Genomic DNA, 23717 nt, shown 5'->3' with positions numbered 1-23717 from the left:
AACATTCAAATGTTCTGCCTGTATTTTATTATTGTAAGTGTTAAGGGACCAAAATATTTGATATTTTATTAATTAGCAACCAATTAGTCAGTTATCGGAATTTCATTCTGCCAAATATCTGCATCGGCCTAAAAGAATCCATCACGTTCGGGTCTTTGTTTTGATTTCAAATTACAGTTTCAAGCAAGGGGTTAGAGTTCAAACCTAGGTTTTAAAACAAGGGTTGGGGTTCAAATTAGGTTTGTAAGAAAGGGTTAGGCTTTTAAAAATTACATTTCAAGACATCTTAAATTTCAAACATGGTTTATGGTTTTGAGCCAGGGGTCAATTCAAACTGAGATTTCAAGACAGATTTAGGGCCTCAAGTCAATCGAGTTTTAAGACACAGTTAGGGCTTCAAAGGGTTTCAAACCATGGCTGGAGTTTTAAAAATAAGCCGGAGTTTTAGGTTCAAATAAGGTAACTATGGTCTCATGTCAGGTTTCAAGTCTTAATTATGATATTACATTCGAATTTCAAGACAAGGTTAAGTTTTCAAATGATGGTTTTCAAGCCTGTGTTAGGGTTTTAAGAGGGTGTTCCCATTGGGATTTCCATTCAGTTTGGGGGTTTAAGATTTGGATTTCAAGCCAGGGTTAGGGTGTCAAGTTCGGGTTTCAAGTCAGACACCTGCACCTTCAAACAAATCACAGCATATTGTAGCAACCCCCGGGGATGCTCCACACATGAGATGACATCATTGTTTTGTCTATTTCTAGCTCACTCCTGACTGTATATGCATCACGTTTATTTATAGACACCCTTGTGGGTATGCGTGAGTGTCTGTGTGTGCGTGCGCTTGAGTGTGTGTGTCAACAAGGGAGGAAGAGGAAAGCATGACCATTTCCTGTTGAAGCTAGAAAATAAAGCAAACAGGAAATGAGTAGCACAACTTTCCGAGAGCCCGACCGGGAACCAGAGGAGAACGTGGTGCCACCAGAACCAGAACCAGAACCAGAACCCCCAGCCCCAGACCAGATCTGTGCCTGCATACACACAAACGCACACACACTTGCAAGAGAAATGTTGGAGTCGTGAGGAAACATCTTGGAATGATCCTCTAATCATCACAACAGAAGAAGAAGACGAAGAAGAAAGGTAAGAAGTTCTTTCTCTTCACTGATTGGCTGATGAATGAATGACTGAGTCCTGAATGGCTGGTTCTGGATCAGATTCAAGAATAGTTTATTGACATTATTAACTACTCCGCATTTTTTTTAAAATAGCATCAAGTATGGTTTCGAGCCTGAGCTGCGGTGTCAATGAGGTTTTCGGATCAGGAGTCAGTAGAGTCTCAAACAATGCTGAGGATTTTAAACAAAGGTCATGGTCTCAAATTTGGGGTTCGAATCAGGTTCCGACCATTAAACTGGTGTTTTCAGCCTGGGTTTGGGCTTTTAACAACGGTTGGGGTGTCAAATAAGTGTCTCAAGTCAAAGTGAGGGTTTTAAACAAGGGTTAGAATGTCAAAATTGCCTGGGTCAGGCTTTCAAATGGGTTTCAAGTTGTCAAATTGCGGTTTCAAGTCAAGGGTAAAGACTCATACATGTCAAGGTGGCGTGCTTCTTTTCTAACCTACAGGTTTTATTGTGTGTGTGTGTGTGTGTGTATGTTTGTGTGTGTGTGTGTGTGTGTGCGTATGTGTGTGTGTGTCTGCGTGCGTGCATGCGCCATGCGTGCACATGCGTGTGCAGACGTGTTACGCAACAGCCATGTCATGAGGGCAAAGTAGTGAAAGTGTCAAAATGAGATGCAAAGATGAATTCTTGCTTCACCCAACACACACACACAGACACACACACACACACACACACACACACACAGACATTTGTAAACATACAGTATGTACGTGTGTTTATACAATCTATGTGCATTCATATCTCTGTGTGCGTGTGTGTGTGTGTGTGTGTGTGTGTGTGTGTGTGTGTGTATTATATTTGCGTATGTTCATGCACGTGTTCATGTAGTAGGCGCGTGTTCAAATCTGTGTGTTTGTTCATATTGTATTTGGGTGCATTCATGTATCTGCGCGTTTATATCTGAGCGCATGTGTTCATATGTGTGTGGGTTTAGGCATTTGTGTGCATTAGTTTCAATTTGTATGCACTCTTGCAAGTGTGTGTTCACATTTGTGTATGCTTGTATGTGTATGTGTCTTCATACAGTACATGTGTATTCATATCTGTGTGCAGAGTTGTGTGGGTTACTTTAAAAATGTATTCTGATACAGTTATGAGCTACCTGTTTTAAAATGTATTTAGTAACATAATCCAATGACCATAATGTAAAAGTAATGTAACTTGAATATTTATAATTACTTTTGGATTACACTATCCCAAATATGTTTCAAAAAGATGGACCAAAAAAACTCAATATGATATGAATTGTGTACATAGTTGTCTATTCTTTTCTGTCCTATGGTTGTTTAATCAGTACTGTATGGTTGAGGAATGCCGGAGGAAGGCTGAGCACCTGCAATTCAAATCCAAAGCACAAGAACTGTGAGGAACAGTGCGTCCCATGCTGCAGGGATGGATGGATGGATGATGGATGCAGTAGCGGATGGATTGAAGCCCATGTGAAACAATTGCCGTTTTCGAACTGTCCCTGAGGGCAACACCTCACAAAATAGATAGATGGATGGATGGATGGGTGGATGGGTGGATGGATGGGTGGATGGATGGATGGATGGATAGATAGATAGATAGATAGATAGATAGATAGATAGATAGATAGATAGATAGATAGATAGATGCCTTTTAAGTCAATTTAACAAACCTGAACCAATTACAACCGTGACCTATCTCATTTAATCGTTGGCCAACCAAAACCTAGACGTACGTGGGTCGACCATTGAGCTATAGTGTGAGCAGATTTTCACTTCATTCAGGGAAATTGGTCTACAGAGCGAGTGATCGAGGACTCGACTGCGGTCCATCGTCCATCCATCCATCCATTTCCCGACCCACTTATCCTCACAAGGGGAGCAGGGATGCTCGAGCCTATCCCAGCTGTCTTCGGGCAGTAGGCGGGGGACACCCTGAACCGGTTGCAAGACAATCGCAGGGCATACAAAGACGAACAACCATCCACGCTCACACTCACACCTAGGGACAATTTTAGAGTGTTCAATCAGCCTGCCATGCATGTTTTTGGAATGTGGGAGGAAATCGGAGTACCCGGAGAAAAAAGCCAGGCCCGGGGAGAACATGCAAACTCCACACAGGGAGGCTGGGGCTGGAATTAAACCTCTGCACTGTGAGGTTGACGCGCTATCCACTGGACCACCAGGCTGCCGCATTAAAAACGTAATCCTGCAAAATAATCCACATTTTTCCTAAATGTACCTGTAATCTGATTACATTTTTAAACTGTGACAGAATACTTTTTTGGGGGCGGCAGGGGGGTATCCCAAATACATAACCTTGGTACATGCATTCTGTTACTCCCCGAGCCTGTGTGAGGTTAAATTTTTGTGTTTCCATATTTGTGTCCGTGTATGTGGTTTGGAGAACAGGTGAGAGTTTGTGTCTGTGTGTGCATGTGCACGCGTATGTGTTCAAAATTTTGTGCATTCATATACGTGTGCTTATATTTTACCTGTGCGCAGTGACTTGTGTTGAAAGTCCAAGAATATCGTGTGAGCAATGTCAACGTGTGTTGATGGAACTGTGTGCTTGTCAGTCATCACCTTCTCATACACACACACACACGCGTGCACACACACGCACACGTATTGTACTTTTCCTGCGTAGTGGGCGCGGTCCATTTAGAGGACGGGCATGTGACCTCCAGAGGGACGAACTAGAGTTGTCACTCAGCGTCACCCAATTTTATGGCAACATTTCCGGGTAGTTTGAACGCAGCACGGCGCACGGCTCTCACTGGTGTTTTTTTTTTTCAGTCTCTCTGCTGTTTTGCTCCTTCTCCTTTTTCCTCGAGGGAACTGAACCGAGCCGAGTCTATCTTCTCCACGAGAAACCCTCTCACTCACTCAATCAGTCGCTCCTTCTTTTCGTGGACGTTTAAATCACCGAGCCGCGAAAATGGCTCGCAGCGGTGAGTGAGTGTGTTCGAACCCAAACTTTCACCTTCTTTCAATTAAGAGATTTAAAAAACAGGTGCGGGAAGGAGGCGAAACATCGCGCAGGTTTTTTGACGCGCTTCACTTAACACATTTATCGCAACAAAACGCCTGTTTACATTTGGGGGAAGAATTGTAGTGATATTTACGTCATTGTTATTTGCACCTAAATTATTAGCGGTTGGTGAACGCAACATTTCTAATTATCATTGTTAAGAATGGACTGGTGTGTTTGTTTTGAAATGTTTGGATCGTGTGCTATTAGTTATTTTTTGTAAATAAATATTTAATGAATATTCTTACTCGCATAGTACTAATATTAATATTTGGTTGAAATGTGCAACCTGGCTGGCTGCGTTCAAGATTGTACCACACGTGTCTTGTATACTAATTGCATGTTGATCATTGACAGCCATGGTTAAGCTTTTTATTTGACGTCCATCAAAACACTTGAGTTGTATTTGACACTTTTACTTGATGTTTGCTGTGTGTGAAGCAATTGAAGTTTAATGGATCACAATGCGTGTCAAGCATGAAGGCGCGTTTGCCTTCAAATGCTCGATTCCAGAAATGTTTACTGGATAATTCATTAGGTACATTGTCCCATGAGAGCCAATCGAAAAATAGCCCCCTCTAATCATCATTTAGTGGTTGTTGTTTTTGTAATATTTTGACTCCAAAAGAAGAATCATTTTTAAAAAAGGGTGTTAATCCTATCGGTAATGTGGCCCTCACTCTGTTTTGGGGTCTACCAAAGTCTTTGGTACTGATGGTGTGTACGAGTGTCTTGTGGAAAGTTGATAAAAAGCCGTTGTGAAAAGTGTTTAACAGACTCCGGGTCGACCAGCGGAATAAATGATTGACTGTGATAAACAATGGAGCTTGTTTGCATGTAGGATGACTCAGACAAAACATTCCCAGGAATTTTCTCACTTGTCAAGGAAAGACAAAATGTGTGGATGTGTGTGTGTTTGTGTTTCCGTCATTCAATGACATGTTCATGCTGATATTTTTTGTATTCTACACTGCATTTGCTGGCACATGAAAGAAAACACAGTTGAAACTTGGCATCCATTTTTTTTCCATCTCGCCATTTCCTGCCTTTTTGTCCAGCAATGAACTATTGAATGAATGAATGACTGAATAAATGAGCCAGAAAGTCCTCAATAGCTCTTTATGGATGTTTTTTTTTTAATATAGAAAAAAGCCCCTGGGGTTGTTTTCACTTTGCTGATGTCTGCATGTTTCACTTCCTGGTGAAAATCAAAGAACTTTCCATTGAACTCTTGTGACCCCTGTTGGCTAAGCACTCACTGTTGACCTCAGCGCTAACTGCTAGCTGCTAATATCCGCAACGCTTCGGCCGGACCGTTAATTCATTTTTGTCAGATTAAAAAAAAAAAGTATATACATAAAAAAATATTTTTAAAATAAATTGGATTTATTGCATCCGTAGTTGACTAGTTTACAAAACCACTGTGAGTGGTAACAATTGACATTTATCGGTATTCATTATTAAGACACTTTTCCACTGATAACTATTTATTAATGAATTAATTTATTTTTTGGTTTATTGATTTATTTCAACGTCACTTGAATTACCAATCAGAAACAAAAAAAAAGTAAAAGTAGTTTTAAATGTCATTGTAATTAGCTTTTTCTGGAAGTGAATTCAACTCAAAAATTAGATTTTTTGGGGGGGGAGAAATATCTGAGATTTTATTTTGAGATCATATCACCCAGTGGACTTTGAGCTGTAATAAACACCGACACGCCCGACTGTAAACACACAGATGAATTGCAGGGTGCACAATTGTTGCCGTTGAAGCCAACACATGGACTTACCATGGATATAAAAAGTCTACACACTCCTGTTCAAATTCCAAGTTTTTGTGATATCGATTTTAAAAAAAAATTAACTAATGCGATCGACAACCTGTACAACTAATTTTTTCCCCAAAAAACATTTTGAGAGGGAGAGGAAAAACAAACAGCTAAGACCATGTGATTGCACAAGGTGAACACCCTCTACAGGAGAGTAGTGTTTCACATAGTTTTGACCCAGGCTCAATGACTGACAGTTGATCAGTCCTGGATGCAACCGACAGTACAGACAGTGATTGTGGGCAGTGTATGTTGTCCTGTGACATCATCGAGGCTCAACATGACAGACTTGCTGAATGTGGCCGTCATTCCGGTCATGTGACTTATGGGATTGGTCACAGATGTTTTTGCTCACATTTTGATTGCTGAGCAGATATTTTTCTTTGGGCAAAGTCACCAAAGATCCCAAAGAATGACTCATTGATCCTTGTGGAATGTCAGCCTGCAGGCTCCATTCATCATGTGGTGCACTGCTGCCTGGGATTATTATGGTATTTTCCATTTGAGAGTAGAAATTTGCATAAATCTGCACAATTTTCACCTGAACGAGTCATTTTATTTGTAATGGTTTATCGGCAGAGTGGACAAATGGTTAGCACGACTGCCTCACAATGTAGAGGTGCAGGGTTTGATTCCGGCTCTGGCCTTTCTGTGTCGAGTTTGCATGTTCGCCCCATGCCTGTGTGGGTTTTCTCCGGGTTTCTTTCTTCCCACATTCCAAAAACATGCATGGCAGCTAAATGGAACTCTCTAAATTGTCCCTAGGTGTGAGTGTAACCGCGAATGTTTGTTCATCTATGTTTTGCTTGAATTGTTATTATTTGGCTCTTGTTTAGTCGAAATTCTTTCACTCCTAGAAGGCATCATCCTCATTGCCATGGCAACAAAAGGAGGTATCCTTTGTATTGAAAAGTCGCTTTCACACGTCCCATGACATGCGACACCACATTGGATGTTTGCTGCACAAATAAAGAATGAGCACCGACGAGGAAGTGATGATGGAGTTTACAGGAAGCGCTTATCACTTATTTGTGCCTGTTGTGTGTTCCCGTCTGCTTCCTTTGACATCGGCGACTTATCTGCAGTCATTAGTCATAGACACACACACACACCTGCACATTGAGCAGGTCAAGGCTGAGGTGTGGGCTGCCGTCTGATTGGGTATCTTCTTCTCTTCCTTGTTTCCTATTTGTGTGTTGTCACATTGGGAGATGCCAACCTTTTGGCCTCTCATACGGAGGCCAGAAGTGAAGTTCTTGATACTTTTTAATGCATCTTCTTATGATAGACAGCATCACCCAATTTCTTGGCCGTTGGTGAAAGATGTCGGTAGCTAATTTTTTCAAACTTTCCAGCGGGGCAGTACTGAAGGAATTTGCTTTGACCCAAAATTGTCAACATCCTGTTCAATTTCGGGTATGGCTTTTGACACTTTTCCGTAGGGTTCTGTCATGATAGACATGTCCCTCTAATTTCACTTGGTTTGGTGAAACTGGTGTGGGAGGATAATTCGTTGAGTCTTTGTGTGAATGACCAAACAGACACTAAAACAGCTGCCTCAAACCATAACGGTCGATTTGCTGCTCCATTTCCTGCATGAGACCTTGAGACTTTTTGGTGCATGCTGGTGTGATCAACATGTCCACCCAATTTGGTGTTGATTGATGAAAATGGTGTTGGAGGCCTTTTTTTTCAACTTTACGTGCAAAGGCCAAATTCACCAGTATTGGCTGCTTCAAACCAAAAAGGTTGCCTTCCGGTTATGATAAATATGGCCACCGAATTTGGTGGTGATTTATAAAACTGTTGTTGTGGGCACATTTTTTTTCTAACTTCCCAGGGAGCGCTACCGAATGAGTTTTGGGAGTAGTTGTGCTGTGGCCCACTGAAATTAAATGTATACCAAGATACATTCATTCATTCATTTTCCGAACCGCTTGATCCTCACTAGGGGGTGCTGGAGTCTATCCCAGCTGTCTTCGGGCAGTAGGCGGGGGACACCTTGAACCGGTTGCCAGCCAATCTCAGGGCACACAGAAACGAACAACCATTCGCGCCCACACTCACACCTAGGAACAATTTTAAGTGTTCAATCAGTCTGCCATGCATGTTTTTGGAATGTGGGAGGAAACCAGAGTACCCGGAGAAAACTCACGCAAGCACGGTGAGAACATGCAAACTCCACACAGGAAGGCCGGAGCTGAAATTGAACCCGGTATCTCTGCACTGTGAAGTCAATGTGCTAACCACTCAACTACCGTGCCGCCCACCAAGATACACATGCTTGCCAAAATTGTTTAGATTTGGTGATTGTTGGGGTCCTCAAACAGGCAAATAAACACACTACCTCCACCATCCCCGTACATCGGCCACCCCTGGCCGTTTGCCACCGGCGGGTACCCGGAGCGTCTCAGTGGCGACCCCTTCCTCCACCCCACCGTCTGTTGATGTCCTTCACACTATCGCTGTCCTTTCCGCTTCATTGTTTGTCTCGGCACGCTTCCGCGATGCCCTGCGACCCTCTTGAAGAAAACAGCGCGGTAGCTCGGCGTGTGTTTCCTGGCCTGCCGCCGGGGCTGTTGGGTATTTATGGAAGCGATGCCGCGCAATCGTTTCCCGCTCTACATTGACGCATCTGTGTGTGTGTGTGTGTGTGTGTGTGTGTGTGTGTGTGTGTGTGTGTGTGTGTGTGTGTGTGTGCATGTCTGTGTGTCTATTTCTGGCGGCAGCAAAGTGTCCTGCGCTGGTGAGACTGGAAACTGACTACATGACAACAACATCCGCACACACACACATTTGCGGACACACACGCGCACGCACACACACACACACACATCTACATAATACACACACACACACTTCATGGAGACACTGCATCATACACACATACTGTACATACACACGTGCACAAATTACAACTTTAAATGTACAGTACGTGTGTGTGTGTGTGTGTGTGTGTGTATGGTGAATGATTGCTGATCCCAACACAGCCGAAACTTTGCTTGTTAATCTTTAAAAACTTAATGACTCTTTGGGCTTGTTACTATGGCAATTTGTCATAGTAACTGTCAGGTTGTTTGTGTGTGCGCATGCGCACGTACTGTAGGCAGGGTTCGAACACACATTCTGTCCCGCACACAACAATATATAGTACCACTTTGCGCAATACAAGTTGGCAGAACTAGAAATAATCCCCAGCGTCCAAAAAATGTTAATAGCACACTCTGTCGTGCCTAAGAGACATATACGTGTCATATCATTTATGCAATCGCATCCCCGCCAGTTCATAATGAAGGAATAAAAACAACAGCTAGATATAATCCACATGCAGAGTTGTATCGTAAAACGTCTGATCATATCGATCACGTGTTCCTGTTTCAGGTTCCACCCCTCCCCCAACTCCATCATGCCCATTCTCAAGAATCTTCCGGTGCGCCTGAAGGGCGGCGGCCCCACTTTGGACAACGCCTTGTTCATTCGCAGAATGAGCCTCAACATCAACCCCCGCCACCACACCCCCTTCGACCACGATGATGACGACGACAGCCGCGGCGACCGATCCTGGTCCCCGGCAGGATCTTTCCTAGATGGCAACGTTCCCGGTGATCGCAATCCCTTTGAAGATGAGGAGGATGAGAACGAGGCCAACGAGGGCAAGAAAGCCAAAGGGAGAGCAGGCGGCTCGGGGAAGGGATCCTTCATCAAGTCGCCCCTGAAGAGTTTGGGGAAGCTGGGGAAGAATTTGAGGTTGTCGGGGCGAGGGAAGGACAGCACGCCGTCACCGCAGGGGACACCGTCACCAGCGGACAAGAAGAAGAGAGGTCGCAGGAGCTCAGAAGGAAGTCTACTCAGGTAAACAAACACTCGCGGATCCTAACTTTGCACAAATGCAGTGTCACGAATTTCAGACTTTCACAGACTCGGAGGCAGGAAAAAGTCTCAAGAATCTGGCACGTGGGAAAGTCACAGTAACGGCATCCCCTTTGACTCCTGTGCAGGTTTGCCGGCAAATATCGCGACACCCTAAGCTTCCGCAAAGAGACTTTCGCCAACGGTGATGTGAATTGTTCCGAGAGTGAGTGCGACTCATCCAGCCGCCGCCTGTCCTTCATGAAGATGGTCGGCCTAGGCAAGACCAAGCGAGAGCCTGGGGCCGACCCCTCCTTGCAGGGACCCGAGGACCAGCCGATGCACAAGGAGCACGAGGTTGAAATCAAACCCAGGGAGCCACTGTCAGGTAATGTGGACACATGTAAGGTGGTTCTTACCAATGAGGAAGAACTACATGTTCGTCTCGGTTTTGTTCCTGCTGGGACAGTTCTTTGAGTGTTTTATGCGCCTTTAGCACTTGATGACTTTGATGAATTGTAGAACTGTCTTAGCACCTCCTGTGGCAGGCCATGCTTCCTCAACAGCCTAAGGAAACATATCCTCTGCTGGGCCTTTTTCACAATGTAGCTAATGTTGGCCTCCTACTTCGAGTCCTGAAAGACTGCGATTCCCAGGAACTTGAAAGTCTCGACTGTTGACACTTGGCAGTTGGATAATGTGAGGGGCAGCTGTGGTGAAGGATGTTTCCTAAAGTCCACAATCATCTTGACAGTCTTGAGTGTGTTCAGCTCCAGGTTGTGTTGGCTGCACCAAAGCGCCAGCCGCTCCACTTCTTGTCGGTAGGCAGACTCGTCGCCGTCTTTGACGAGTCCAATGACTGTGGTGTCGTCTGCGAACTTCATAAGTTTGATGGCTGGGTGCGTTGAGGTGTAGTCGTTTGTACATGTAGAGGGAGAAGAGCAGCGGAGAGAAGACGGATCCTTGGGGGGCCCCAGTGCTGATGGTGCGTGTTGATGATGATGTCCTTCCCAGCCTGACCTGTTGTGTCCTGCACGTCAGGAAGCTGAGGATCCACTGGCAGACTATAGGGGACACACTGAGCTGGAGAAGTTTGGAGGTGAGGAGTTCCGGGATGATAGTGTTGAATGCAGAGCTGAAGTCCACAAACAGAATCAGTGCGTAGGTCCCTGTGCTGTCAAGGTGCTCCAGGATGTAGTCCAGTCCCATGTTGACTACGTTGTCCACTGACCTGCTTGCCCAGTAGGCAAACTGCAGGGGTCCAGTGATGTCCTTTAGATCCAGCACAAGGCATTCAAAGGATTTCATGACCGCATACATCAGAGCGACAGGCCTGTAGTCGTTCAGTTCTGATGTTGCAGGTTTCTTGGGGACTGGGTTGATGGATGATGAAGCAGGATGGGACCTCACCCAACTCCAGGAATATGTTGAAGGTCTGTGTGAAGACCGGCGCCACCACTGGCTTTCAGGCAGGATGGGGACACCTTATCCGGCGCCGCGGCTTTCTTCATCTTTTACTGCTTGAAGAGCTGTCTCGCATCCAGTTCGTGAATCACCAGGGCAGGCAATGTGGTCTGGAGTGTGAATAGGGTAGTTTCTGGTGGCGGTGAGCAGGTGTGGAAATGGGAGGTGTCCTTTTCGAATCTGCAGAAAATAATGTTGGTTGGTACTGCGAATATTTTTTCTTCTACTATTTGTTCTTACTGGTAATGTTGTAGATGTTCTCCCCGGGTTTGTTCCTAATGGTGTGCTCTCGTGTTCTGCTATCATTTGTTCCTACTACAAATGTTATAGATGTTCTACTAGTGGTTGTTATTACTGTAAATGTTCTACATGCTTTCCTACTTTGGGTCCTGACTAGAATTTTCTTCTAGCGTTTGTTTCGACCAGGAATCTTTTGCATGTCCTAGATGTCCTAGTGTTTGTGCCAACTGGGAATGTTGGACAGTATGTTTGTTCAAGTCTGGGCTTGTTGTCATCAGATATGCTGACGTGTGTTGGTGTGTGATTTCCAAACACAATCCTGTTTGCACCTTCATCAGGGCTGTGTACCGTTGACACACGGGCGGGAGCAGGGACGTGCCCACGGCCCCTTTCTACCTATTCACGCAATCTCCACGTTGAAATAAATGTGTCCTTCACAGGACCTTTAGAAGCCGACAAGAACCAACAAGATTTTTTTTGTGTGTGCTTGTTGTGGTCATGCGCGTTAGTGTGAAGAAGGCAATGAAGAAAAAGAAAAAGACAAAATGAAGAGATGAGGTTCTCTGCAGCCTTCTGATGGTCACGCGAAGATAACAAGTCAAAAAATGCATGGCAGCTCAACTCAACCCAAGGTTTTGTTCATTGGGACACACAGCTAATTCTTATGGTAATGCAAGCTCAAAAATTGAAGCCAAAAGAGCAGCCCAGACTCGACTCAACCCAAGTTTTCATCTCCTGAAACATGCATCTAATTCTAAAACAAATGTTAATCCTTCATGTTTCATGTAATCAAATCATAACATGACTCCAAAATCCTTTTCAAACGGCCAATAAAATCTGAACAGTCATTCAAAATTGGAAGCTTTAAAACTCAGTTAACAGTTTCCACTGAGTTGTTGTGGTGTTCTATCTGGTTCCTGGTTGCATAACATTTCAGTTACGGAGAAGACGATCACATTCCATTTGTCGGAGACTGGTCAATGATTAGCATGTCCTTCGCTACCTTGGTGCAGATCAACACCACCTTAAAACTTTGACTTCCCGTGAATCACTCCTAACACACCTCAGGGTACGGAAAGGCGGCACCGTCCAAAGTCCGCCCCATGAGGATGAAGGACACCTGCTGCCTTGAGATAATGCCACAAAATTTTAATATGGTTTACACAGCATAGTGTATTTACATTTTTTTACCACTGTATTATATAAATTATCCATATTGTAACGTCACAATTTCACACTTTATTTACTTAGTATATTCCCTAAAGAAAACGTATACTTTTACTCTGATAAATTTCCCATAACCCTCTTAGTTACTCGTTAAATAATACAAATAAAATTCAAGGAAATCGTAACTTTGCTCACTGGCCAACATGCAGATCTTTCACCACACAATAAATTAAATCCATTAAAATAACCTTCAAAAAATTCAACTAAAATCAACATTCTAACGACTCACTTTTTAAAAATACTTTAACTTGTGACACTTCATTGCATTTAATATTAATATGATTTTTGACCCTACTATAAAAAAATATATACAGTGTGTGTATATACTGTATATATATATATATATATATATATATATATATATACACACACATCATTACTTTTACCTTAGTAGTAATCTACAAGATAACTTTCCCATCAACTAAAGTTAATTTCTGTTAAGATTATTGTAGTTTTACTCAAATACTTCGTACAAGGCTGCATTTACATTTCTGCAGACTCAGTGACCCGGATGTGATGGTGTTTTCCTAGAGCGCCACCGGTGGCCGCCCAAGGAAATGTTGACTCAGCTGTCAGTATTAAATTCACTGTATGGCGGTTACGGTATGAGGAAGCAGGTGAAGGTGGGCGGGGCATCACCCACCCAGATGGAAGACATTTCCTGCAGCGGAACAATAAAACCACTGTTCATGCATCCCCATGACGCACGCGCGTGTGTGTGTGTGTGTTAGGAGTGACGGTGCTTCAAGAATTTTGATATCACCCTACAGTGGTCTGGCCCTATCAGTGCTGACATCCACTCTTCTCATAACAGACCATGTACACTACAGTACTTCCAAATAGTTGGGGATACAGTCACCCCTCGCCACACCACAGTTCAATTTTTGCGGCCTCGCAATATTGCGGATTTTCAATCCCTTTTATTGGAAAAAAAAAAAGTAAATAAATACGAAACAAGCACTAGCTACAAGGTCACAACAGATGACCCTGGGTACTCAACATGCAGCCTGATTTTAAAGCCACACACATTTAAAGTAGAACCAATGGATGGCGACCCCAAGTGGACAAAAATACATAGCTTCACTTCACATACAATACAATGTTCAAAATCTCGCAATGGCAAGGCTGCAGCCTGGATGCTCCCAAAGGAGAGTGGTGACTGAGCCCATAATGTCAGGAAGACTGGAAGCGTCACAGAAAGGCATGGAAGTCCATGTCACTGGACATTTTCAAGGCTCAGACACCTTTTGTGAACTTTGCCGTTCAACGCCTTGTCGGAAAAGAATGTGGCATCATATATCCCCTTTAACAAATGACCAGGAAGGGGACGTGACATGTAAACAAGTGGGAACATTCCACATTTAAATATTAAAACATATGCATTTGAATGGAAGTTCAAACCTACCATATTGGCCCACATTGTTCCTTTCTACTGATACTCTTCCGTTGTGTGCGCGTGCGTGTGCGTATGTGTGGCATCCTCTCTTCCTCTGTGGATGCAGAGGCAGACAAACACCACATCCGCACATCTTTTCGTGCACACACATTTCGGGGTGAACATGTAGATTGCACCCTTGCGACCTTGTCACCCTTGTTTCTCGTGTCCTTGTGGCCTCTTCCACCCTTGTCTCCCCATGTATTTTACTTTTAGTGTCTGGCTTGTGTCCTTGTCCTGCGTCCTTGTCGCCTTATCAACTCATGTCCTTTTCCCCTTGTTTTATTGTACCATTGTCTCTGTGTTTCATTGCATCCAGTCGCCTCATCTCTTGTCTTCATCTCATATGTCCTTGTGCCCTCGTGTCCTTGTCACCAAGTGTCCTCACCTGCTAATGCCTTTGTGTCTTTATCTTATGCCGACATCTGTTACTTGTCTCTTTGCGACCTTATCTCCACATGTACTTGCATCCTCCAGTGCTGGAGATCCTTCAGCTGGTGAAGAAGCGCGACCTCCTCCTGGCCGACACACACATCCTGGAGCTGGAGCAGGAGTGCAACGGGTCCGAAGGTGGCACATCCCCCGAGGAGGCGGGCAGCCCGCCCGTGGGCGTTAAGGACGGCCGGCGGCGAAAGGCCAAAGATGTGGAGCTGCTGTACGAGGAGCTGCAAAAAGAGCTGTGGGCGGTGGTCCGGGAGTCACTGCGCTCACCCACTGCCGGGCCTAACCTAGGCCTGGTGGTTCAGGTGAGGTCGCCAAAGCAAAGCACTGTAGTCCACTTCTCAGCCGCTCATTTGTTGTGACCGAGCAAGATGAGAAGACTAAAGTCATGACTGGACTCAACTCCCGGGGAACTCGTGCAGGTGCTGCAACAGGAGGAGCTGGTAGATGTGGACTGGATGTCGCCGGGCGGGCCCAGACCGAGGCAGTTGAAGCGACGTTGGAGGGAGGCGGTGGAGGACGCGGCCGATGGATCGCTGCCTCAGAAGGCCGAGTTCATGGCTGGGGAGCTGGCCGGCTTCCTGGACCGCATCCGGACTCGCGTGGTGGATGACCTGGTTGCCGCTAAGAGAAATGTGGTCAACATCTACCCCGAGGAGTACCAGGCCCTACAGGTGGGAAGGGAAATAAGGGATTCAATCCTGTACGCCTACCATTGGCGGACCAAGACCTGTCGTGAATAGCCTAAGTTTGTCACTATTTCGTAACTGTCTGTATTAGTCGTTTAAACCAAAGGTATAGTAGGTGAACTTTTGTGTTTAAAAGCCGAATGGTACTTTTTTAAAAACAGGTAGGAGGTTTTAAAAAAAAAGCTTAGTAAAAGAACTGAACTTTATTTGAGATTAATTAGGGGCACTTAAAATGGTGCAGTGTGTGTACTGATTTCCATTTAACATGAATTTGAATGGGGCAGCACGGTGGTCCACTGGCCTTTTTGTGTGATGTTTGCATGTTCTCCCTGTGCCTGCATGGGTTTTCTCCAGGTACTCCCACATAAAAAAAAACAACAACAAAAAAAACATGCATTCTAGGTTAATTGAGCACTCTCAATTGTTCTAACATGTGGTTGTGATTGAATAATGGATATGGATAACTGATTTGGATCGGTTAAAGAGTTGGATCAGTTAAAGATGACAATCATGGTGTGGGAGGGGGGGGGGGGGGGTTCTCCATGATTTATCTTCGTGTCATGGATGCAATTTAGAGTGTTCAATCAGACTGCCATGCATGTTTTTGGAATGTGGGAGGAAACCGGAGCACTCGAAGAGAATCCCACACAGGTTTGGGGAGGACATGCAAACTCCACACAGGGAGGCCAGAACCACGATCGAACCCACGACCTTTGCACTGTGAGGTCGACGCACTAACCACTGGACCACCGGGCCGCCCCAATGGAACATTATATCAACTGTAATGAATTTAAGTGTGCCCTGTGGTTGACTGACGACCAGTTGAAGGTGTAATCCGTGTTCCACCTAAAGTCGGCCAGGATAGGCTCCAGCACCTGCTTGCAGCCCTGCTCAGGAGAAGCGCCGTTGAAATAATTAATTTAATAATAATCAAGCAATTATTTAATAAAATGATTCAATTATTATACTATTTCATTATTTCCAATGAATGTCATTTATCATTTTTATTTATTATGTTTTGAAATTAATTCAATTCTTATAGGTTAAGCACTGATGAAACAAAATACATTATTATTTACTGTACGAAAATATCAATAGTCATGTGATTAAAAAAAAAAATTCTTTCACTATAGCACTGCACTGAAAAATAGCAGTCATGTTGTGAAAAAATGCTTTCAGGTGTACATGAAAAGTTACCACCGGGCGGTTGCGAGGCGACTTCAGGCCATCACGGAGCAACAGCTGCAGATCACCGACATTTACTCACTGCTAGACTGGTTACACAACATATACAACAGGTACGCACACACACACACACACACACGTACACACGGATTCCACTAGAGTTTGTGTGTGTGTGTGTTAGGGATGTTTTGGCTAAAGTAAGCGTGTCGGACCCTTTGAGAGGCTCTCAGCTGGGACCTCTGCTTCCTTCAGATGTTGTGGACAGGCTGGAACAAGACTGCCTCAACTGTGTCAGGGTAAGACACACGTGACAACTCTGCAACAAATACGGAACAGTTGATTGACAATGTCACTGGACTTTGACATTTATGGGTTTGATTGTCGGGAGCTTCTGAGTGGGTGATGATACATTTCCAGGCAGTGTCTATTAAATTTCCATTGTCAAGTTAAGCTAGTGAATTTTTACGTAAACATAAAGATAAAGATATCCTTTATTTGTCCCACAATGGGGAAATTTACAGTCTACAGCACCAAGATTGTGGGTAGAAAGAAGAAAGCAATTTTTGGTGGAATCGATCCTGTCCTGTTTTTGCGATCAAGCCAAAGTCATGTCATAAATATTGTTTTTGTGTCACGTTGTGGTCAAGAAGCTATCTTTAAGCAAGGGGAGGAATTTCATTTAGTCAGGCGATCGTCTTGTCCAACTAAAATAAGTCCTCGTGGCATGTACAGGCAATGAGATAGCACTACTTATGTTTAAATTAACCTCCTCAACTGACTTCAACATAGTTTCTTGGCCCAAAATGCCACAAGATGGCAACAAATAAATACTTTTGTCAAAATTAAGTTCCTCAAGTCACTTCAACATAGTTCCTTGGGATCAAGATGTCGCCAAAGCAGCATTTGTGGATAAATAAAGCTTCTCATCTTATGTCAACATAGTTCTGCGACACCAAGATGCTAAAACATGGATGTGAAGCAATTTTCTTTGTTCTAAATGAAGCTCCTCAACTCAGTTCAACATAGATACTTGGCACTGAGATGCCACAAGATAGCGTAAAAGCGCTGCTTTGTCGAAGTGAAGCTCCTCAACTCATTCAGCAGGGTTCCTTGGCAACAAGAAGACAAACAACTCAACTCTACTGTATTTATAGAGCACTTTAAAACTGAAAAAACTCCTTAAATCACTTCAACATAGTTTCTTGGCACCAAGCTGTCACAAGATGGCACCAAAGCAATGCTTGTGCTTTGGGTCTCATCTTGCGACATTAGAGAGTCGTGTTTCTCTTTGATTGACAGTGTTCAGTAGTCGTGTCTGTTTGACTGACAGTCCCTTCAGAGTTTTGCTAATGAAATTGTGCCAAATACTGACTTCGCAGGATGATGAAAAGCAAAAAGTCTTCTTTCACAGATGGCTACAAGGTGCGTTTGTTTTAACTTTTGGCTCGTCCCTGCCCTCCCGCCTGCAGTTTAAAGTGACCACCGAGTTGAGTCAAGTACTGGATGAAGAGGAGAAGAGGTGGACGGAGACACTGCATGTAGAAGAGTACCACATCCCTCTGGCAAAAACCATCATACAGGTGACAACCCACAACCCTTTGTTGTCATTGGAACACACACACACGCACGCGCACACCGTTTTGTCTCCTGAGCAATTGAAGTGTTGTTACGTAAAGGTGCATTCCGCTTGGTTTTGTTCTCTGATTGTCATCTGACTTTGTCCTTCAGCTGATGCCAAAATCAACATGAGCAGTTTCCTCTTCTTACTCGCACACACACACACACACACACACACACTTTATCTCATCATTACGTGAGCAGGTAGCAGGCACCGCCTCTCAGTGGCCATGGAAAGTACAGAACCAAAAAATTAAATAAATAAACAACAAAGAACAAATAAGTGGGGAACATTTTGGAATTTTCTTTGGAATTTTTTGCAACAGTTACAATACATTAAAGGGGCAGTCAATTAAAAAAATTATCATACGTTCCATGTGGAACAACTACTCTAAACACGATATTCTGATAAATATTGCATTTGTGGAATTTGAATCAAGCAACAAAATCCACCCGTTTTGATGCTTCTCACGGGGAGGCCCAAATCATGGCTCAGCTTGCGAATGTCTCTTGACCCAACTCAGAAGACGATCATTACCTAAGCCCTCAGCAACCGTAATGTCATTTTCGACGTAAGTGGCAAAATGCTCCCCCAGATGGAAAAAAATGCATAGATTTCGTTGCTGAATTCATATTCCACAAACGCAATACTAACCAGTATACCATGTTTAGGATAGTGGAGCTGCAAAGAACATATTATTGTAAAGAACATTTCTGACTTGACTTGCCCTTTAAATATTTTTTCCTGATGTAAATTTATTTGTTTATCACATTTTTTTTCCACGTATACAGTAAACATTTTACATGTATTGCAAATGTGTGCGAGTTTTTTTCATATGTATAGTGAATATTTCGATCCATTCAGAATAAATCTGATTTTTTCATCTATACTCCACATGCAGCAAATATTTCTTTTCTTTTCTGAATATATTGTCATCTACAGTTAGTTTAGCCATACTCAGTGAGTATTATGTTTTTACATGTGCCGTTAATATTTTTATTTTCATATATATACTATGCTCTATATAGACATTGAAAAAATAATGCATTTTTGAAGTGAATATTTATTGCTAAAAATTGCATTAGTGTGAATTCAGCAAACCACATAGGACATTTACAAAGTGTACAGTACATATGAATATATGCTGTAAATAACGCATTTTCATATATAGTCATTGAATGTATTTTTCATACACAGTAAATATTATTTTCCATCTTTGGGTACATGATAAATATTATTTTTGCTGTATTTTATCCCAACTATACAGTGTACCTAAGACATTGTATTTATTTATTTATTTAAACAGAGGCTGCAAGTTGATCTGGAACGTTCCGCCTCTATTAACAGAAGTTTGGGCTCAAGAGTGGCTCAGTGCAGCCTCAACGGCCTGGCCGACTTCCTCTACAGGTACACACACACACACACACACACCCATGCGCACACACACGCACTCAACCACACAGTCTTTCTTAGGCACACACACACATACACTCTTTGTCATTGACGTTGTGGTCTCTCAGTTTCCAGCGTAAAGTGGAGATGTTTCACGAGGGAATGCAAATTGGAATGTTTGGAGAGCACGAGGACGGCTACGTGTCCAAAACCGTGGCGCTGGTCAACTGCTGCCCGCCTTTCAGGTTTTTACTTTTGACCTTCTCGCACACACACAAACAGACAGACAGACACACACACACACACACACACACACACGTCTTTGATTCATAAAGGTTTTAATTAAAAAAAAAAGAAAAGAAAAGAGACTTTCAAATGCCCTGAATTTTAACGAGTGAGCTGCCTGGTTCCTGATATAATGCATTTGACAGCACAAGTTTATGGTAGGTTGTCGTTACATCTGGTGACCACAAAAGTGTGCTTATGTGCCGCTGTTGGCCCCCATAATTCCATTTTTAACCAGTGTGTTTTTGTTCGCCCAGAGGTTTCGTTCAGCGTTGTATTCCGCGCGAGACAATGACAACGGCGAGCGATGATTCGCTGCGACGCGCCAACAGAGCGCTTGACCACATCGTCCAGCAGGGGGTGCGAGTACTCTCCGAGCGCCTCTTCCTCCACATCAGGGTAACACACACACACACACACACACACACACACGTTTGACCCAAGGTTGTTTCCTGGGTCAATTTCACTAATAAAGAACATGTTAAAGCATCCAGAATTATCAGGACAAAACATTCCCCCAAAATGCTGCTTGGATCTCATGATCACCTCTGCTGGTCACCATCTTTAAATGCTGATTGCGTGTACGTATGTGTGTACGTGCCGTGCATCAGCCGTTCTTCGAGCGCTTGGTGAAGAGAAAGTGGATGAGCAACACGGAGGCGTACGAACAAATCGAAGCGACCATCAAGGAACACTTTAAAAAATATCATAGGATGGATGACCCTCCCTACCAGGTACACACACACACACACACAAGCCTTTTGAGCGTAATACACTGTATGTACAGTAGTAATGTGACTGAATGTTGCGTTTAGCTGCTGGTGGCAGAGGTTCACCGCCGTGTCCTTATGGAGTATCTTCGCTCTGTGATGCGAGGGCGAATCATCTGCACGTCGCTGAAGATGAGGAAGAGGATGGCTGGACGCCTCCGAGATGAAGGACGGCAGATCAAAGTGCTCTTCAAAGACCTAGTCAGTGCCTCGCCCTGCGGTTAATATTCTTACAATGTTCTCTCTTCTGACTGTCTAAGCTTAATAGTGGAGAGGTGCATTCATCTGAGTTAAATGCAATTTATGCAGCTAAGAATACGGATAAGGATGAATGTAATAAAATTTTAAAATCATTTTTAAGGTGGACTTTACAAGAAAAAGTGGGCATTGTTCGCTTAGGTTTGTGAACACCGTTACGGGGCTGATGTAAGGTAGTTAAAACTAGCTAACTATATACAAATTACTTCAAACTAGCTACCTATACGGAAGCATGCAACTCCCAATGTAAAGTACTGTAAACATTTTTGATTGGGTTATGTCATTAGAGTCTGCTGCACTGTCGTCCAAACGTATTGACAAAGTAATTTGAATCTATTGGTGGAGTCGTTCGAACATATTTGGTCATGTCATTCAAACATATTAGTAAAACGTAGGCTAAATGCTAAAAGCAATTTTTTCCCCATAATGCAACGGGATATTGGCTTGCGCATGCTCCACTGCGCACCAAAAGCTCACCAGCAGTGAAAATGAAGTATCGTAAGTAAACATTGTGTATATTGACTGTTGTTTTCGGAATCATTAAATTATTAGCCTAAAAAATTAAAGGTAATGGGGATATCTGTACCAATGAAAAAGCTCAAAGTAGCTAACTGATGCTGACGTAGCTCAAACAAGCTAAATCTAAATTTGGAAAAACTAGAGAACTTTAGCAATACATTAGGTAAAATTAGTGAACTGTTTAGATTCTATATCATATAGATAGAATGTATCTCAATCACGCCTGTCCAAATGAGCTAATCTCATGCTAGCTATGAGCTAATCGTTTGTTCAAACCACTCTTTCTCCTTTTAACATCATAGCTAACTGCAAGTAGATGTCATCAGTGATTTGAAATATTCACTTTATCAATAAATTAATGATACTCTATTTGTGTGTGTGTGTTTCAGGAGTCTCCGTCAAGCTGGTTGGATGGAGCTCTGTCTCGCATATCAGAGCTAATCCAACTAGAGGACGTTCCCTCTATCCAGATGGAGGTTGGCGTTTTGGTCCGAGAATTTCCAGACGTCAGGTCAGTCCGTTGTCTGTCATCATTTGGCCTGACATTGAGGGGCTACTTGTGAATTTTTTGTTTTTATGTACCCTAACATTGCCTACCAGTCAGCTGCTGTGAATGCATTCTTTTCCCCTTTCCAGGAAGAAGCACGTGTCAGCCATTCTGAACATCCGCGGCATGACGCGGCAACGTGAGCGCCAGGAAATCCTCAACATCGTCAAAGACATAGAGAGCGGCGCGGGGGCGAGTGATGGCAGCATGGGGACAGTGGGTGGTGCTGCAGGTGGCGGAGGTCCGGCCCGCATCACCCGGGACCGTGCCCTCTTCTCCGAGGTCCCCGTGACTTCTGAGGTTCACTGCCTGAACGTGGGCCTGAGCCGTGTGGCCCTCACCGCCTCCTCCTGTTACGCTGCACTGCGACCCCGGGGACGAAAGGCTCGGACGCCGATGCACGACAACACGGATGACGTCCTCTAAGGGGGAGGAGAGATCACTTGAGAATCTCTTGCAGATTTCAAACAACTACTTCAACACAGTCTATTGGTTTTGATGCATTTTCACCATTTTTGAAATCAAATGTTTCCTCTACAATTTCTAAACCTTCTGTTTCTATGCGGATCACCTTGATGCTAAACTAAGATAAAATCAATTAAGTTAAGATAAGCTTACCCTTTCCAAAAGTTTTTAAAACACACTGCACCTGCTTCAACAGAGTTACTGCCCCCCATCCAAAAAAAAGCAAATGTATGAGGTTTATAACTGGATGCATGGGTGGATGAATGGAGGAGCCACATCAAACAAAGGTTAACGGATGGATGCATCGATGAATGAATGATAGATAGATGGGTGATTATCACATCATAGAAAGAACGGCAAATGTGTGTGGATGGATGGATGGATGGATGGATCGATTCTTGGTGCCCAGATCAATGGATGATGACACATCAAAGTTGGATGGGTGGAGACATCTAAAATGGATTGAGACAAGATGGATGGATGGTGATATATGATCAATGGATGAAGACATCTAAGAAAGATTAATGGCTGTAAATATAGATGAGGGTGGGGGAGATTGAGATGGCTGGAACGCATACAAAATGGATGGATGAACCACATAAAAGAGAGCTAGTGTGCTAATGCTATGCAAATTTACACAATTGTAAGGAATATTTGTTTCCTAATGTCTTAAAAGAGGATTTTTTGAGGCATTCATTTTTTTTACCAATATTCCCAATTTACCTGAGAGCATTTTAGTCAGTCTTTCTTTTTCTTCTTTCTCTTCTCACTTATATTGTGGCACATGAAAAATGCATAGAAATATGAATCATGGTACTAGATGACATTATATTGATTGTACTAAAAACAAGGAGCGAAGGCAATGTGGAACAAAAAGATATGTTGCGGTGGTTAATTATGATCATTGAGATGTACAGTAGTGCAAAAGAAAAAAACTCCACAAAAAGCAAAGAATTAACTGACATTCTACTGATGACCTTTTAATGTACATTCAGATTTGTTTTGAAGGAATTCAAAGATCAACAGTGAGAAATAAGATTGTAAACTCACGCATAATTTATTAGTAGTGAACGACACTGATTCTCATTGCCATTGAGGAACGTTCTGCTGAAGAATTACTCGATATCTGCCCACCATTTGACACTTTTTTCAGGATAAAAGACAAATGAAAGTTTACTGACTCCTCTTCTGTTGACTTTGTATATGAGGATCTACATAAATTGATGAATGACAATAAAAACAGATTCTGTATCTAAGATTGTTTCCTTAAGTTCATGGAAAGTCCATCTATAGTAATGCCTCAGAACACAGACTTTCAGTAGATTT

At 43.3% G+C, this 23717-nt stretch overlaps 1 protein-coding gene across 2 annotated transcripts; it reads left to right on the top strand.

The window, feature by feature from the left end:
- The first annotated feature begins 960 nt into the window (after positions 1–960).
- LOC147197531 (exocyst complex component 3-like protein 2) lies at positions 961–23647 on the top strand. Of its 2 annotated transcripts, none has more exons than XM_086125529.1 (15): positions 961–1137; positions 9389–9859; positions 10006–10244; positions 14700–14968; positions 15086–15337; positions 16532–16650; positions 16719–16833; positions 18007–18117; positions 19462–19562; positions 19676–19792; positions 20090–20231; positions 20444–20566; positions 20648–20803; positions 21769–21890; positions 22016–23647. In XM_086125529.1, exons 2-15 carry the CDS (start codon positions 9414–9416, stop codon positions 22350–22352), a joined length of 2649 nt encoding a protein of 882 aa, XP_085981655.1. In that variant the 5' UTR covers positions 961–1137; positions 9389–9413; the 3' UTR covers positions 22353–23647. The 2 variants fall into 2 exon arrangements, with proteins under 2 accessions (XP_085981655.1, XP_085981654.1); XM_086125528.1 differs by lacking the exon at positions 961–1137 and adding an exon at positions 3871–4098.
- The last annotated feature ends 70 nt before the right edge of the window (positions 23648–23717 follow it).

This window comes from Hippocampus guttulatus, chromosome 12 (genome assembly GCF_054856545.1).
Source record: "Hippocampus guttulatus isolate MCC_2025c chromosome 12, RoL_Hgut_1.0, whole genome shotgun sequence".
Lineage (NCBI taxonomy): Eukaryota > Metazoa > Chordata > Actinopteri > Syngnathiformes > Syngnathidae > Hippocampus > Hippocampus guttulatus.
This window is presented reverse-complemented; position numbering and strand designations above follow the sequence as displayed.

Excerpts from the sequence above, each read along its gene's own strand:
- LOC147197531 (XM_086125528.1), top strand. The coding sequence starts at position 3,875 with ATGGCAACATTTCCGGGTAGTTTGAACGCAGCACGGCGCACGGCTCTC. Across the intron at positions 16,651-16,718 it reads TTACACAACATATACAACAG|GGATGTTTTGGCTAAAGTAA; the intron begins GTACGCACACAC and ends TGTGTGTGTTAG. Across the intron at positions 19,793-20,089 it reads AACTGCTGCCCGCCTTTCAG|AGGTTTCGTTCAGCGTTGTA; the intron begins GTTTTTACTTTT and ends TTGTTCGCCCAG.